The following is an 18,137-nucleotide window of genomic DNA, read 5'->3' as shown; positions in this document are numbered from 1 at the left end:
GACGGGGAGGGAGAAGTAGTTTAGGGATGTCTGAGCAAAATGAGATAATTGATCTCAAAAAGAGTCAGTAACCAAACAGTTGATGGACCCCAATGACTTCAATTGCATTTTTTCCCTACTATATGGAAGTCAATGGGGTCCATCAACTGTCTGGTTACCCACATTCTTCAAAATATCTTCTTTTGTGTTCAGCAGAAGACAGAAACTCACACTCTCAGGAAAAAAAGGTACAAAAGCTGTCACTGTGGCGGTACACCTTTGTACCTAAAGAGTGCATATTAGTCCCTCAAAGGTACACATATTAAACATATTAGAACCCTTTTGAAGGGTACTGTCCCAGTGACAGCTTTTGTACACTTTTTTTCTGAGAGTGCTTACAACTTGAGGGTGAGTAATCATTTTGAAATGAACTATTCCTTTAAAGTGCAGTACATAATGTCAAGTACAATAATGAAAGGTCAGTTACAATTCTGTAGGCAAAAAAAGGCCCACTGTCTACAGTTAATCTAGAGTAGTGATGTACAGACGAAAACAGAGACCAGATTGAAGCAGCTTTCTGTTGGTCAGCGCTGTGAATTCACATAACCCTCTTGAAAATGAGCAAAATCTGCATAGTCCACAGAGCAATGGTTAATTTGACCCTTTTTTTAAGGGGCTTTCGCGCCAGGTTGTTGTGACTCAGTTATGGGAACTAGTCACCAGGGCGGTCCCCCGAGAACTAAATGTTCCCCTAGGGCCGTTTTCTTGGTCGCATTCATACCGTCAGTAGGAACTCGTCAGCCGACCAATGGTGACGACATTTAAGTGTGATATTCAACAACGTCCACTAACTAGAGGATGATGGACGCTGTGATTGGAGCTGTGTTTAGGTTGTGTCGTGAGTTTCGTGATAACAGACGGAATGTAGACGTATATGTTATGAGATTGAAAGAGCAAAAAGGAGGGCTAAGAAACACAGGCCTGGTTTCACAGACAGGGTTTAGATTAAGCCAGGATTAGGCCTTAGTTCAATTAGGACATTTAAGTAGCTTTTATAAATGTGCCTTAGAAGAAAAAAAAAAAAACATTACTGGTGTGAATCTTGAGACAAAACAATGGAAGCAAATTGCTTCCAGTTAAAATATGTGACCCTGGACCACAAAACCACATGGATCATTAGATTTAATAACGAATAGCTGAATAAATAAGCTTTCAATTGATGTATGGTTTGTCAGGATATGACAATATTTGGCCGAGATACAACTATTTGGAAATCTGGAATCTGAGGGTGCAAAAAAATTGAAACATTGAGAAAAGTTGTCAATTTATGTTCACGATTGTGCTGCATTCACTCACAAAAATAAATGTTTTATATATTTACGGTAGGAAATTTTCTAAATATCTTTACTTAATATCCTAATGATTTTTGGTATAAAAGAAAAATCGATAATTTTGCCACAAATATACCCGTGCGACTCGTGACTGGTTTTGTGATCCAGGGTCACATATCTCAAACGTGCATTTTAGTCTGTGAAACTGGCCAACAATCTCTTATGACAACTTGCAGACAAAGGCGACAGTAAATGCAGTCAACATTGGCTTTCTGTATATTTATGTCTTATGGCTGTTTTCCATGTTCATGGAGTTAGTTCATGTAAATTGTGTGTGTTTACACAACTTTTTAAAAATGGCAGGTGTCTGTGTTTCATATGGCATACGTCACTCATAGTTGGGTTAGACCCTACTCTGAAGTAGGAGCTTTTGTCCCCCCAAAAGGTGTTGCGGGAAAATTCCGCCAATAGTTACAGGAACTATTAAAACATTAATAGTTAAACATTCCAAAAGCGCCTTTTAGTCACCGACAAATGCTCCATTCCAATTGGAATGTCAGTCCCTTTAATTCCATGTTAAATTGGGGAAAGCCAATAGCTCTGTGCCAGGGCTGAAGCACCTGAGGGGTTTGCTTCTGTAAATCCATGACAGGTCTAAATCGAACACTTACAATTTGCAGCCCGGAGGAAGACGGGAGAAAATCTGCATTCATCTTGTCATCCCCCATCATAACCCAAAGAAAATGGAAATAAATAAATAAATAAACCGAGCCCCAAAAATGTGAGGGGGAGACGACAGCAGAAAGCAGCGCGAGCCCGAGCCAGAAACAGAGCGTGTTTGATCCGCTTAGCATGGCTCTCTCCTGCCTTTTGATGCATGGCTAGGAGGAGAGTAATTAGCAATTAACAATCAGGGCTTAACGAGTGGAAGTTATTATCAAGCGAGGGTGAAAACATATCTAGCACGTTAACAAAGCAAAGCGAAAAGACTGTAATTCTCTCATTTCCATGACATCTCGGAGGCCATTTTTTCCCCACTGCAACAGATCAAACAGACTCCGACAAAAGGCCTCAAATCTCCCCCACTCTTCCAAATTAGCTAAGCCTCTCAGCTCCATCATCCCAAACATGGCTCGCGTCAACAACCCTAGCCGTTCATGAGTGCCGCCACAATCCTCAATCCCTGCCGCCCCCTCCTCTCCCTCGCTGGAAGACGACGACGACGACGACGACGACGAAGAGGGGAAAAACTCCCACTGATGTCACTCTGAATTTGCAGACATCAGGACACAAAGTCTCCCAGAGTTACCAGAACGGGAAACTTCGTCTCTCGTTTTCCCCCCGTCTCAAATGTTTGTTTTCAGTGACTTTGTTTTAATGATGTGTTTTTCAGAGGAATGCATGAAATAACGGTGATTGTGTATGAAATGGCCAGGCCTGACAGCTTGGGGAACTCCGCAGTGGTAAACAGGCGAAGGCCTGACCGCGTTTCCCTCAGCCTCGCTCTGACATATTCAGGCCTTCGTAATGTTCCTTATTTCGCTCCGATTACCTCTCATGTTCGCCGCTGCCCTGTCTTAGAGCGTCTTCGGGGAGGGAGGTGATCTAAGATGGCAAATGGGACTTTCAATCTTCACTGTCTTATTGTGGACATCAAAACACTATCTAATGTTGGAGTTTGCATTGCAGAGCTGTTTTGAGAGGGTCCGAATGTCCGGACATGTCCCGCCTCTCTTCTGATCGTTTCTGGAGAAAGGTAAGAACGAGGCAGAGTCAGAGAGCTGTCACATCCACTATTGGAGATTAGACCTAGAGATGTTGGCACACAGAGGACACTGGGTCTCAGTAACTATAAGCTTGTTTTCTTAAGGTTCTTACGGCTTCAAACGCCTAGTCTGTCACATGTTGAATTAATTACATTACAGTCTGGAGAAACTTCTCTAATTTGCTTCTTATAGACAGCTTTAATGGAAGCATTTTTGTTGTTTTCTTGCTTTTTATCTCCCAAATAATCACCATTAGTAGACTAGGAAAAACCTGGAGGAGAGTTGTTTTCATGTTGAAACATGACACACGATCGTGGCTGGGACTCCTCTAAAAACCCGTTTAGAAATATGTATACACTCAGATTAACAGATGGTTTGAAGTCATTTTAAAATAGCCTGTACTTAAACAAACAACTGAAACTGTCAGCAGCAATTCCTTCAAAGGTTAACTTGCCCGCTTTGGAATGACAATACCGTTGCAATTGATGAATCTGAGCATCGTTTAGATTGCCAAGCTTTTTATTTTCTGTGGCCTGCTGCCATCAAGATGGTTTAAATAAGGCAGGATTAGTGGATTTGGGGAATTAGCAGCAAAGTTGGCAGGCAAGACCCCGGCACTAAAAGTGGAGAGCAAAAAGAAAACAAGGTCTTTAAAAACAGGCTCATTCTACACCTCATTTACAGCTGTTTATTCATCTGCATCAACTCTTAGAAATGAACTACTGAAATAAAAAAGTATACTTTGATATATAAGTTGCTGACATGTGCATGGAACACACTAGAGGAAGCACTTGTTTTCCGCTAACCCATAATGCACTACACTTTACTGTTAATGCAGCACTAGAGCTGATCGAGTGGGCGCTGAAAAAAGAAACACAACCATCAACCTTTCCTTCAGCTCTCTCAAAACACCCTGAAACAGGGGTCCAACACACACAGGGCCAGTTTAACAGCAGTGCCAATCGAGGATGGAAGGGAAAACAGACGGAAAGAATCTTGTTATTAATTATTTTATTAAAAGACTTGATTCTATTAAATGGCCCAAATACATTTATCCCGTAGTTCCCAATTAGACATGACAGCTCCTGCATTACCAACAATAAATATAGCAGAGGGCAGATCCCCAGGCCAACAAAGACCCCTGACAATGACCCTTGTGTTTAATGATGAAAACAAGCGCTCTCTCGCTCGCTCAGCTGTGGGTTCTCTCACACACACACCCCGTTCATGTCTACACTCCCTCAACAAACACTCTCACACACTCAGGGTTTGTGTTTGAAACCATGTTTAAAGCTTAAAAGCGATCAGGGTTGACAGCGACGACACGTCAAGACATTTTTCCATCATCGTGAGGCTCGAGCGCAAGAAAACAACACATGTATGCAGATACACACATACATAAGGCCTTTAAAATGCACAGATGAACACACTCAACTACATTCTCCTTGGAAAATTACAAAAACAAAAAGACGTTGACTACAATGAACCAGTTTAGAAAAAAGAGTCCTCATGATTTAGACGCTTTTTTTCAGTTTTGGGGAATAATTCGATTGAAAATTGACTTCTTACTTCATACAGACTTATCTTACATATCTGATTTGCCTAAAAAAGGGAACAAAATGAAACAATTTGTGGATGAATTTAAAACTTAAAACACTTTAAAAGTAAAAACTAAGGACAAATCATAAGAGCAACAAAATCAGAAACTGAGGAAAGTAGCAATGCAACTTGATTTATTGGTGTCATATATTCATAAAGAACATGAGAAAACACAAATAGCATATAAATTATAAACAAATACACACAGGACATGTAAATGTACCAAATGACATTGCTTGTAAGGGCAGAAACATTAAAGAAGGCCAACATTAACAGACTCCGTTCTTCTGTACATCATGTCCACAGGCCCTCAACTCCTCGATCACACTGTAAATCTACAGTTTCCCGTTGGCAAAAGCCCCCTCCTGGAACTGAGGGATAAAGCTCTTGAAGTAAGCCCTGTGGGTGAGAGAGAAAACGAGAGAGAGTAAGAGAAACAGAAAAGAAAGAGAAAGAAACAGGACAACAGCAGTGTCATGTAGAAACTTACATGTGAAATCACCCTGACCTCCTGACTGTTGACGAACTACTGCAGAACAATGCTTTCTTTATCAAAATACAAGATTAGCATAGATCTTTGCTGTTGTCAAGTCACGTTTGTTAATGTAGAGCTTTATACAATACAGACTGTTTCATAGCAGCTTTACTGTAATAAACAGGAATATAATGATCAATGATGCAAACACTTCAATTCTGCTATGAAGCAGCTGCTAAAAGACAATAGTGTCATTGCTCAAGTCAGTTTAGCATTGATTCAGTTGAGCAACTGTGTAAAACTGTTTAAAAGTTCAATTCAGCTATAAAACAGCTCTGGAGAAAACAGAGTCGTCATCATCCAGCTCACTATCCAATAGTGTCAGCGCAGTCATATCAATAATAGTGCTACATTTTAAGAGGTCTCACATAATTGGTATGAAGAGTAATGAAACTGCTCTGACTACTAACATTTAATATTGTAACAACACCAATAAAGGAAAAATACACACTAAAACCAATCAGGTCAACTAACAGATGAAGTAAATGTCCAGTATGTGCTGATAATCACTCCATCTACATGTTTAATCTCTGCTTGATTGAAGCCAAGCTAGAAAGCCTGAGCAAAAGAGATAAGGTACGGGCCGAACACACACAGAAGAAATGTATTATCTCTGACGCTTATCGCACTCGGGACAAAGAGTGCTCTCCAGCTATGAGGTGTGGCTGGGAGAAAAGTCCAAAGGTAAATACTACACATTCCAGTGGCCACACTTCAACTGCACTCAGGTCACACCATTACACATGAAGAGGAACCGAATGAGAGAAATGCCATTCCTCAGGGAGAAAACTATCCGTTGCTCTTTGTTGAGAGGATTCATCATTCAACTGTTCTTACTTGGCTCGTTTGGCCATCTCGTTGCCGTCCCAGCGTGGACTGTAGGGGTACGACTTCTGCACCTGAGAGTAGAGCTGCCCACTGCTGGTGAAGTGATAGATCGACTGAAACGTGAGGGTGGGTTGATCTCGAGGGAAGTACAAAGGCAGGTCCACTACCGGAAGACAAGAGAACAGCTCAAATACAGATCATCCAGAACAGACACGAGGTACATGAGATCCAGAGATAAGAGTTCATATTATTATCACAGTATGTAAAGGCAACCATTGGAAATACGTCACTCTAGTGACATTTGTGCACATTTCTCCTTGCGTAATACAACATTACGACATCAAAACACCCTTATACAGTGCATGATTTGTAAACTAAAGCATTTTGACAATCTGTATGGCTTTTCTGACGTAAACTTGCTCTGAAGATCAGCAGTGCACTCGTGATCCGTGTCAAGATCAACCTAATGAAATGTTGCCACAGTCACATTTCAGAGAAAATTGAACACGCTATTTATTGGACGTTTCACTTTGAAAGTACACACGGCATGTTTTCTCATCACAAAGGGCTGTTTTTAATAAACCCGCGTCTACAATGAAAACAATAAAGTTGCTTGTAGTGCCTTTTGTGGATGTGTCACCTAAAAAGTGCAGTGAAATGTACCTGGAGCCACGTATTTCAGGTTCTGCAGTAATGTAGTTTCCAATGAGTCTGGATTGCATAAAGGTGCACATGTAAAGGGAACATATTTGTGTATCTCACCATGGACCAGGAAGCAAAAGTCTTTCCACATCAGCAGAAGCGTGAGCTTGGTAAACCCAACAGCATCATACTCTACCACCCCCCTGTGTAGTCAAAACAGAGAAATATTCATACTTCATTACATTGTTGGATAAAATATGTAATCTTGGCATAGCCAATATAGCATCCAATAGCCGCTAAGAGGCTAGATAGTGGGATAACCCTTCCCAACATGGTCATCATTTCCATTAAAAAGAAGATCTTAGCTTGCTTTATATTTTATTTTGATAAGGCATATGAGGACATGATACAATATTCAACAGATGCAATAGTCACAACTCATGCCCTTCCCTCCCTGTCAAACAATCCACCATAGGAAATGATAAAGAAAACGGAAGTGATCACCCGTGACAGTAAATAACCAAGAAGAAATAACAATGAATTAATGCTTCTACAGCCAAGATTGCCAATATCTGCCATTTAATCAAGCCTTAAAATGTATTTCAAACCTACTGCGAGTGAATCAAATATAGAGTGGACCCAAAAGTATTTAAGCCACCATTAAACATGTAATTATTGTGTCATCTCATGCAATGACATTCATGTACAAATTCTTTTTAGGGCCATGGTCTCTTCGGGGACATTATCAGAAGATGTTTAATATGGTAATTCTGAAGAGAACAGCACTGAAAAACCATGCATTCATGGTAATGTAAGAGATATGAATTTTGAGTTGCCCTACTAAATCCCAAAAAGCAAGTTTCCCATAATAGCCTACATTAATGCCACTTTAATAAATCGACGTGTAAGGTTGTGGCTCTTGCCAGACTGCCTTGTCTGACAATGTATTAAGGTGTGTTAATAAACCGGAGACATCGTGGTGCCTTGTGTATTACAGCCCATTATAAAGAGACTGTCTGTACTTGTTTATGAGATTAGAAGCAGAATTATCCTCAGTAATTAAGAAAAAAAAAAGGAATTAGTGTTGGTAACTAATTTCTCATGATCACAGGGGCGTGGTGAGCAGCTATACTGGTTACCACTACAGGCCTGGACTGGCAAGGCCAGTTTTATTCATTTATTGTCTCGATTCGGTCTCAAAATGTCTCAAAATCATCACTTTTAGCTTTCTACAGGGCTAGAAGTTTACATAAAAACCTCTGCCAGAGAATTTGAATGTGTGCAATTTCTGGTTTAATACTGAAATCAGTAAGAACACTTCTAATGTAATAGGCTCATTTTATGATACATTGCTTGTGTTTTTCTCATTTGTAGGTCGTTAAATGTCTGCCAAATGAATGTGCTTTTTTTTCCAAATGTCACAGAGTTAAATCAAGCAGTTTTTAACGGTAAAAACGGACTCACATTCCAAAGTGACTGAGAAAGGCAGCAATGTATTCTCTCCTCTTGTGATATCCTTGAATGACATACTGAACCTGAGTTGAGAAAAACATCAACAAAAAAGAGAATTAAATGAAAGTGCATTGATAGAAAAAGAGCAAAATGCATGCGGATGCAAACTGACAATAAAGTAATGCATTAGGCCAGGGATTATGACAGGAATCAATGTTCAATTTCAACAACAATAAAAAACTGTATTTCATATTCACTTGATGTATGGTTAATCAGATGATATGTGGAGCGCATATCTAGAGCTCTACTTTATTAGTAAGAATAAAACTGATACATTTTCTATTGAGGAAAATACGTTAGAAGATGAGCAGATGTTTCCTTCTGTAGGCGTCTGCGTTTGCATGTCTTTGAATCGCTTGCATTGCTTACATTAGGTTAGACTCTTAGAGTTAGACGAAATGCTAAAGTTTCTAGTAAAGGTACGTGCCAAATGGTGACCCTCTTGGAATCTGCTGTACTCATTTTTAGGGATTTTTGACATTTTATTGACAGAATAGCACACGACATTTGGAAATATTTGTGGAAAGAGAGATAAAAATGGGTTTAAAGGGATATTTCTTTTACTATGGAAGTCAATGGCTACCGTCAACTGTTTGGTTACCAACATTCTTCAAAAATATATTATCTTGTGTTCATCAGAAGAAAGAAACTTGAGGGTGAGTAAATGATGACAGAATTTTCATTTTTGGGTCCTCTTTAAGACATAATGTCTGTTCTAATTCAAACCTTTATTTACTACACAAGTACCAAGACTTGTCATTGTTTACTTGTTTGTATCATTATTTAAATGAATTTACTTTCCTTTATTTATTTCTATCCCTTTTTTATTCAAAGCGTTTATTTTTTTCTGTAAAAGCTACATAATGTCACTTTCACTCAATTTAACTATCAGTAAAATTATTATTGTAACATTTTCATCAAAATAGCACACAAAAATGAAATGGAGAGAGATGGTAAGTGAATACTGTACACAACGCGAGCTTGAAAATCGAATTGGCATCTTCTGTGTAAGAAACAACACCTGTGTATCTGGTCACGACTGCAACAAGGAGAATCAATGTCTTGCAAACTGAACTAGTTCTTTGTCTTTCAGCACTGATCTATTAGATCAGATTAGATATAGAGTAGTTGCTCAGTGCGAAGTGAGCGGATTGTTTTCCACAGGTGACATCAGGATTAGAGCAGCTCAGGTGTTGGTGTGTACGATGTGTGATGTAAGAATCAATGCTCATGACTCATAGAAGACCCACATCTGAGAGAAACATTACGCTGATCAATGAAAAAAGTCACGCACACTTGCTCGTTTTGTTTCTCTAAGCCTGGATTGTTGAGAGGAGGAGTGTCAGGAACTTTGGATCAGTGAACTCTACACCCACACAGGGAGCGTGGGAGATGCTGACAGGTGAGATCACTGCTAAAACCTGCTCGATTACAACAGTTCAAAGTCCAGCTTCCGGTGTCCGTGTGCTCAATCCGAAATAGAAAATACCATTCATAATTGTTTTACTGAGCAGATGCATGTGTGTGTGCATCACTTTCACAAACATACTGTAGGTCATGAAACCTGTGCAATATCTGAACTGAGTTGAACTGGTCTGTCTTTATATAAACTATAGAGTGCTGCAATGATAACATCATTTTGTAGGCTAACCCGGAAGTCAGCATCACCCTGGTTTCCTCGACAAAAAACCCAATTGGATTTTTCCATTGAGCATCAAACGTTTATGATTCTTTATGAATTTTGAAGGATAAATTAAATAGCCTGAAGTACACATAACGTTGCTACTGTGACTCAAATAAATATGAAAAGGGAAAACAACCACAATCAGGTATGCCAGTGGTTCCCAATCCTGGTCCTGATGTACCCAAGGCTCTGCACATCTTAGATTTCTCCCTAATCAAACACAGCTGACTCAAATCAATGGTAAAGACTCCAAGACCTCAGATGTGTGTGTCAGATAAGAGAGTCATCCAAAACTCCAGGACCAGGGTTAGAAACCACTGCAGTATGCAAATATTATGATGGCATCATCAGTCTTGGTTGATTTCAAACTACACGGCATTCTACCAATGTGGTTGATGGGAGAATTTCAATCTTAGGCAGAAGATCTAAAACTTAAAGTGCCCATGTTATGGTACTTTAAAGGTTTCCAATTTTATTCTGGAGATTTTTTCTACAAAATATTTCCTACATAGAGTTTACATGCATCCAAGGTCAAAAAACGTTATTTTCATGTACATTGCACATCACCTCATTTCTCAAAGAGTCTGAAAACGGTTTGTTCAAAGATTCAGTCTCTCTAAACTCCTCCTTTCCGTGAGCCTGCTCTGATTGGTCAGATGGGCAAGCCTGTTGAAATTGGTTTAACACTTACAGCGCATGTCGGAAACAAAACGCTGAATTTCGGCTCCAGAGGCTTCCTCGGCGCTTGATACAGTAAAACAAACATGAACGATGGCGTCCGATTTCCATATAGATTCCAGCGCGAATGAGCCTTTTGAAGCACATGCAAAGTGGATTCACAGCGCAGACAACAGCGTCTTCTCAACATGTCGACAAAATGATGTGAGACTGGAATTGCTAAAAGAAAAGAATTATTTCTTTTAGGGGACAATAAGGTTATTTATCGTGGACTTTAAAATGTCGCTGACCTTTTACATTCACAAACATCTATATTACACACTGCATGAAAGGTAATATTCGAGAAAGCATAATAGAGGAATTTTAAAGTGATGGTTCACTCAGAAATGAAAATTCTGTCATAATTTACTCATCTTCATTTCCTATCAAACCCACAAGACTTTGGTTAAACTTGAAAACAAAAATTAAGATATTTTTTAATGAAACCTGAGAGATTACTCTCCCTCCATTAAACTTCCAGGCAACCAAAAATTAGAAGATTCAAAAAGGTAATTAAAATATCATAAAATGAATATGAATCAAGCGATTTAATCCATCACTCGATGAACAGATTTAACTTAGGTAAACACAGAAACTTGTTGGTTCATGGGTTCTCGTGATTCGTGCACACAAGTTTGAGCTTGTTTTTACCATATGTGATGTGTTTCTATATGTAAATCTGCTTATCATATAAAGCGATCATACCTCTTCACAAAACTTGGATTAAACTGTTTGATTAATGTGGATCAGTTTAACGACGCCTTTATGACTTGCTTGAATCTTCTATAGTTTGGTTACTCTATCTTTTAAAAATGGAGGGACATAAACCTCTCAGGTTTCATAATAAATATCTTAATTTGTGTTTTAAAACGATCCTTCGAGCTATTTACAACACAAAACGTGAGTCGCTATGCTAGACTTTAAGCACTAAAATAGATAATAGGCATCTGAAAAACACATGAACCTTCGGATTTGTTTAATATTAACTTAAACTGGGGGCAAGGAAATTTCTCTGTTGTCACTTTTGTCATTTTTGGACTAGACTAACGCGTGACCTAAGTTCAGGTGAGTGTGTCCTGAGGAGCGGGTGGCCACTGGAGGGGCATGAAGTGTAAGATTGGAAGGGTTGATTATTCATGCTGTCTGTGTGGATATGAGGAGCGGGGCTGAACTGAAGGAGAGATGTCAGGGGAGAGCAATGTCAGTGACTCCTCAGGCCAGTGACAGTCACATTCTTATTTCCACTTGTCATATAGCCTTGTCAAAACTGACCAGAGATGTACACATGCATGTAATTCATGCAAACACACTCAGTTGCTTAGAACGTGTTCATGAACTTAGCAGCACGTTACACAAACACACACTTCACTGATAGTGTAACCTGATTGATTCTGCAATCTCAGTGATTAAATGAAGGAACTTTACCTTGTTTGTGAGTAATTGGCACACTTGAGGCACGTAGTCAATGAGGCAGCCTCCATTGGGGAATGCTGGGATATGTAAAGCCGAAGACCCTCCAAGTGCACTGAGAGAGAGAGGAAGAGATAAAAGAATATGAAACGTTTTAATTCACCTTTGTTGATAGGAAAAACCATGACACTTATCTCATTCAGCAAAATCAGTTTTTGCTAACATGGAGTGTTTCTGTGTTTCTGAAGGTCAGCATTCGGTGAAACCCTAAAGCTGCTGATCTTCCAGGATCATTCCCTAAACACTCCTCCACGTTTATCTGGAGCACTTCATTAGTGTACAGAACATGGAACAGCATATGCAACCCATTTCCGTAATCCGACACTGTACTATTATTGTGAAATGTAAATGTGTATAGTCATCAAAACTAAGAAATAACAAATGGAAATACAGGAATTACTGTGACCAAAAAAATGTTAAATAAGTGAAAATGCTAATATATTTTAGCTACTTAAAAGCAGTCCTGTGAAGAAGATTAGAGGTCTGCACACTGTGCATTTTCTCAAACAATTTGAAGAGGTGCCATCTGGCACGCTTTTCCAACAGTCTTGGAGTTCCCATGAACGCGGGGAATTCGCTTGCTATTTTTACTTTACTAGTTGGATTAAGTCATCTATAAAAATCAAAAAAAAAAAAAAATTCTAGTTTTTTTGGAGTTTCGCTGTCAAAACAATCCCTGTTCACACAGATAAATGCTAAATTCAGGTATGATGGTACAGGATTGAGCTGAGAACATGTTAAGAGCTTAAAATGTGTAAATGAGTTAAAACAGTGTTCTATCTATTAAAATCAAAAGATTTTTTGATTGTAGTTCTTTTTTGTTGTAGTTTCGCTGTCAAAACTATCCCTGTTCACACAGATCAATGCTAAATTCAGGTATGATGGTATATGATTGAGCTGAGAACACTTAGATGTGTAAATGAGTTAAAACAGTGTCAGGAATCCCTCCGTCACACACACACACACACGCGAAGATCTGCTGCGAGGAGACCCGGTTTTGGTGCCTGTACTGAACTGTGATAGGCAACATCACGGCATGATGGGGAAAAAAACAGGAATGCGTGAGCATTCTGTCCGTTTTAGGGTCGTATCTTCCTGCTTTTGGTTGGTTTACATGTCTTTGGTCCGTGCCGTGCACCAGAGCTCATTTGGAAGTGGACCAGGTTTGGATGGCAGCGTTCACACTTATTCAAATGAACCGCACTAACAGAGCATTCGCACCAGGGTTCGCTTTATTTGAACCAAACATGCCAAGTGTGAACACACCCTTAGAAATCTGAACAATACATTCTTCCCCTGCTTTCCACATGATCAGATGAGTGAATGGAGAAAAACAACCCGCACAAATAGATAGGATTCTAAAAGGACACTAGAACTCGCCAGATCAATGCAGGGTGAGATGACATGATGGGCTCATGAAAAGTATGATGTAGACGAGTGAGAAAGAGAAGCTCCATTAACGGCTCTTATGTTGGAGGTTTGGTTATTAGATGCTTATTTTGGTTGGAGGGTCCTTTCCTTTTAGCAACAGCTGGAAAAAATAAGGCAACACATCTTTTAATAGAATATGAAGGAAGATTATAATATACTTATTAAAACATTTAAGATATTCTGCAGCCATTCTTTGAATATATGAAGAATAGCGACGAGAATCCTCTGTCAATTGGGTTTAGATCAACAATGCCCTTGACTGACAGTTAGATTACCTTTTTGCTGAAACAGTCTTTGGCAATATACAAGCATGTAAATGTCATTCACATCCATCAAGCTCCTGAAGTATATTCATAGACTGTTTGGAGATGTTAATGCGCAGACGTGTTATTTATTGACTGCAGAAACAGGAAATGATGAGGGACGCCACTCAAACACTATTCAGCTGTCAATTCCACATCGGGCTCAGTCATAACACAATGTTGTTGCCGTGTTACAATGACAATAGAGAAGCATCTCTATGGAGATCCGGCTTGATTCTGATGTGAGTGACGCGTGCCCATGCAAACCTCGCTGCTATGGTGCTAGGGTGTTGCTATGTGGTTACTAGTGCTTTTGGGGTGGTTGCTAGGTCATTAGTAACTGCCCATCACAGTTGGTCCCTAGATATGGCAAGTTATGCATCAATGGCTTTGAGATCTGCATCTGCAGGTTGTGTGCAGGCATAACGCCAGCAGCCATAAGCAGCCCAGAGTAGATGAGAATTCGTCTGTCGGAATAGGATAGGCTTATGGAGGGGGGGATATTTGTTTAATAGCTATTTGAGGAAACCAAGAAAAATCTCAGCAGCAGGCGATATTTTTAGGGAAGATTATGGAATTACAACCTTGAACTGAAGTTGTCTAAGAATATTCTGTTCCGACTTTGCCTGAGCAGATTTCACAGGGATTCACAGAAGCCAACAGATTGAAAATATACAGCAAGCTATGTAAAATAAATGGTATGAGAATGGAATAATATCTTGAATATTGACCGGTCAGCTAATTATGTGGTTTATACCCTACCGGTCTAAAGTTTTGAAGAATTAAGATTTTTTTTAAGTCTCTTGCCAACAAGAGCAAATGCTCACCAAGGCTGCATTTAGTATTTGATCAAAAATACAGTAAAACAGTAATATTGAGATTAATTATTACAATTTAAAATAACTGTTTTCTCTTTGAATATGTTGTAAAATGTAATTAATTCCTGTGATGCAAAGCTGAATTTTCAGTATCATTACTCCAGTCTTCAGTGTCACATTATCCTTCAGAAATCATTCTAATATGATGATTTGATGCTCAAGTAACATTTCTGATTATGATGCTGAAAACAGCTTTTGCTGCTTAATATTTTTTTAGTGGAAACTGTGATTTAAAAAAAAAAAAGTTAATACTTTTATTCAGTAAGAATCCATCAAATTAATCAAAAGTGACGGATAATACATTTATAATGTAACAAACGATTTATATTTCACATAAATGCATAAAAAAAAAAAAAAAAAAAAAAAAAAATATATATATATATATATATATATATATATTAATGCATTTATGTGAAATATAAATCGTATAAATTGTATATATAATATATATATATATATATTATAATATATATATTTATTTTAATGCATTTATGTGAAATATAAATCGTATAAATTGTACTGTATATATAATATATATATATATTCATCAAAGAACCCTAAAAAAAATTAATCATGATTTCCACTAAAATATTAAGCAGAAAAAACTGCTGTCATAATTGATAATAATAATAATAACCATTATTAATAAATGAGTACCAATAATAGCTACCATTATAGAATGATTTCTAAAGAATCATGTGACACTGACAAGACTGCAATAATGGCTGCAGAAAATTCAGCATTGCATCAAAGGAATAATTTTAAAACATTTTAAAATAGTTAAAACATTTATTTTAAATTGTAATTAAAACAAAAAAAAAAATTGTGAAATTTTATCTTGGTAAGCTTAAGAGAAAAAAAACATTATTTATGTTTTATTTATTATTTATTATTTAATAATTCCAAACTTTTGACCAGTAGTGTAAATATAGATATATCACTGATACGGTTTCTGTTGTGCTTTTCAGAGTGTTATTGGGCCACTGAGTGAACAGACCTGTAAGGAGAAAACAGTTTTACAAACACAAGAACAAAGAACAGAACAGAATAAACAACAACCGGAGACAAACGAGAAAACATGCAAACAAGCCGCACAATTATACAAAGCATAACCCTCAAATAACCGACTTCTAAACAGAAAGAAATGCAATCAAAAACAGAAGAGAAAGAAGGGTGTAAACAGAAAAAAAAAAAAAAAGAAGTGTTCGGCGCTCTGTCAAACTATAGAATGTGTAGGAGTGGATCTCGCACCATCGCATGTTGAAGGAGATGTGAAGTCCACTGTCAAACTCAGTGAGCACTTCACAGTCATAATAACACAGCCTGCTGTGTGGGAGTCGAGAGTGGCCATCACTGCAAGAGCGATACGCTGGGTAAACCTGCATGTGTGGATTCAGAGAGAGAGAGAGAGAGAGGGAAGGATTCCTGGGAGGGTTTTATTTCACTCAGCTCAGGCAGGCTGAGAGCGACCTCTCTCCTGCTCTCCTCTTTCAAGTCCCACTCACTCTCTCTCTCCGGTTCTGTGACGGGCCGCAGGGACGGCCGAATGACTGGCTGGCTGGAGGAGATGCTTTCTGTGCCAGCCTGGATGAGAGCGGAAGCAGGGGATTCCTCACGTGTGCTGGGCTTGTTTAAAGAAATACTTCACCCTACATGAAAATTCTGTCACTCGTGTTGGTCCAAACCCTGTCTGTGACTTTCCTTCTTCTGGGGAACACAAAAGTAGATCTTAAGCTAAGGCCCTGTTTAAACCTGGTATTAAGATGCGTTTTGGCCGATCGGATCACAAGTAGACGAGGGAGACATTCCTGTTTACATCTGGTGATTCAATCCGTCTCTTTTGTCCACTGTCAACCACTTCTGATTTCTTCGAGGGGAGGGTCTATGAGCGGACCATGTATGGGCCTTTTCAGATCTTTCAATCTAAAAGACGAAATAAGATTGTGCAATTTACATATGAACACGACCAGAGACAACAGAAAAACACACGGAGAGCATCAGCTTTCGTTTCTGTTCTGAGAGGCGCAAGACCCACTGAACGCTGTGAGTGTGTGTTAGAAATCAGGAATGGTGAGAGAACATTGTGCTTGGTACATTTTTCGTCTTCAAACTAAACTTGGCTCTTCAGCTGATAGTTTAACTCCTGTGTGTCTAGCGCGCTTCCCATAATGTTTAGGCATTAGGTCAGTAGACGGAGAGTTTACGGTCTTTTGTGGCTGTTTGAACACATCGACCACATGAGTGTTTACACTACGAAAGCAATCCGGTTGAATGCGTTTTTGACTACCTCTGGAAGTGGTTGAAAGTGGACAAGCTCAAAACGTTTTAGACCCCATTTAACCCTGTATTTAGTGTCGTCCACTTGTGATACGATCGACCAAAACACATCTAAAAGGCACACTATGCAAGATTTGTACTTTAATATAACAGCTTCAAAATCGAACTCGTAGTAGAGCGAATCATCCCGATAGCAAAGCGGGGGGACGCTGCTGGCAAAACCAGCAATGCAGGTTTGAGAGGTGGCGCCCCGCCAAATCTCACGAGAATCACGGCTTGCTTTACGGCACGACGTCACATACATCAACAACATATGAAGCAGCCTCTGTGGAAGACACTAGCACACATTTCAGATGTGAATCATGGCAGAGTCGACGAAGAAAACGAAGAAAGCGCGCTCGGAAGAGTGCAGAGACGGCTCTGCGTGAGTGGTATTTACGACAGTAACGTTAAATACAATTACTTTGAGAAAAACGGAAACTGCATAGTGTGCCTTTAAAGGAATACGCTGACGTTTTGGGACTTTAGCTTATTCACCGTATCCCCCAGAGTTAGATAAGTCCATTCATACCCTTTTCATCTCCATGCGTGCCGTAACTCTGTCTGACGCACCCACCGCTTAGCACAAAGCACTTGGCACTTACTTTTGTTTTACTAATTTGTATCGCACAAATTCATATGAAGTCGCCTCCTTGTAAAATAGTTTTCCTGTAAAATCGGGTTGGCAGATCTACATAACTTAGAAACAGTTCTTCACTTTAAATTACACAAATGAGTTTTGAGGGTTGCAATGGTATAGGAGAATTAATTGAATAAAGGCCCGTTCATACCAAGGAAGATAATTATAACGATAACCATTTAGTTCTAAAAAATCATTCTAAATATTAAAAAATAGCAAATCCACACCAAAACTATGATGATAACAGCACAGAGAAACAATATCGTTGGAATCACTTTCAGAACAATTTTTCCAGCTGATAAACGATAAAAATATTGACAGCCAATCAGAATTCATCCTGCTTTAAAGAGCATTTAAAGCGACAGACAACAAAACTGCAGAGAGCCCTTAGAATAAAAAGAACAATATCGTCCACTGGTGTGGACAATATTGTTATTGCTATAGTTACCGTTCTTGGTGTGAATGAGCCTTATCAACTTATATTTCAAGCTATCATATGGTTCCAAA

General features: G+C 38.9%; 2 protein-coding genes across 2 annotated transcripts in view; both read right to left on the bottom strand.

Annotated features, from left to right (window-relative positions):
- mocs1 (molybdenum cofactor synthesis 1) overlaps positions 1–18,137 on the bottom strand; it is a 153,164-nt gene that overhangs the window by 44,955 nt on the left and 90,072 nt on the right. The gene's annotated exons all lie outside the window — the stretch shown is intronic.
- Positions 4,793–18,137, bottom strand: part of babam2 (BRISC and BRCA1 A complex member 2) — a 98,001-nt gene continuing 84,656 nt past the window's right edge. Inside the window, exons 8-12 of the mRNA XM_079852569.1 lie at positions 12,019–12,118; positions 8,145–8,215; positions 6,801–6,883; positions 6,048–6,201; positions 4,793–5,074 (exon numbers count right to left, since the gene is read on the bottom strand). Of these exons, the coding sequence (XP_079708695.1) occupies positions 5,011–5,074; positions 6,048–6,201; positions 6,801–6,883; positions 8,145–8,215; positions 12,019–12,118 (472 nt within the window). The 3' untranslated portion in view covers positions 4,793–5,010. The remainder of the gene's footprint in view (positions 5,075–6,047; positions 6,202–6,800; positions 6,884–8,144; positions 8,216–12,018; positions 12,119–18,137) is intronic.

Source organism: Squalius cephalus (assembly GCF_949319135.1).
Source record: "Squalius cephalus genome assembly, chromosome: 20".
NCBI lineage: Eukaryota > Metazoa > Chordata > Actinopteri > Cypriniformes > Leuciscidae > Squalius > Squalius cephalus.
Note: the sequence above shows the minus strand (reverse complement) of the source record. Positions and strands in the feature narration are given on the sequence as shown.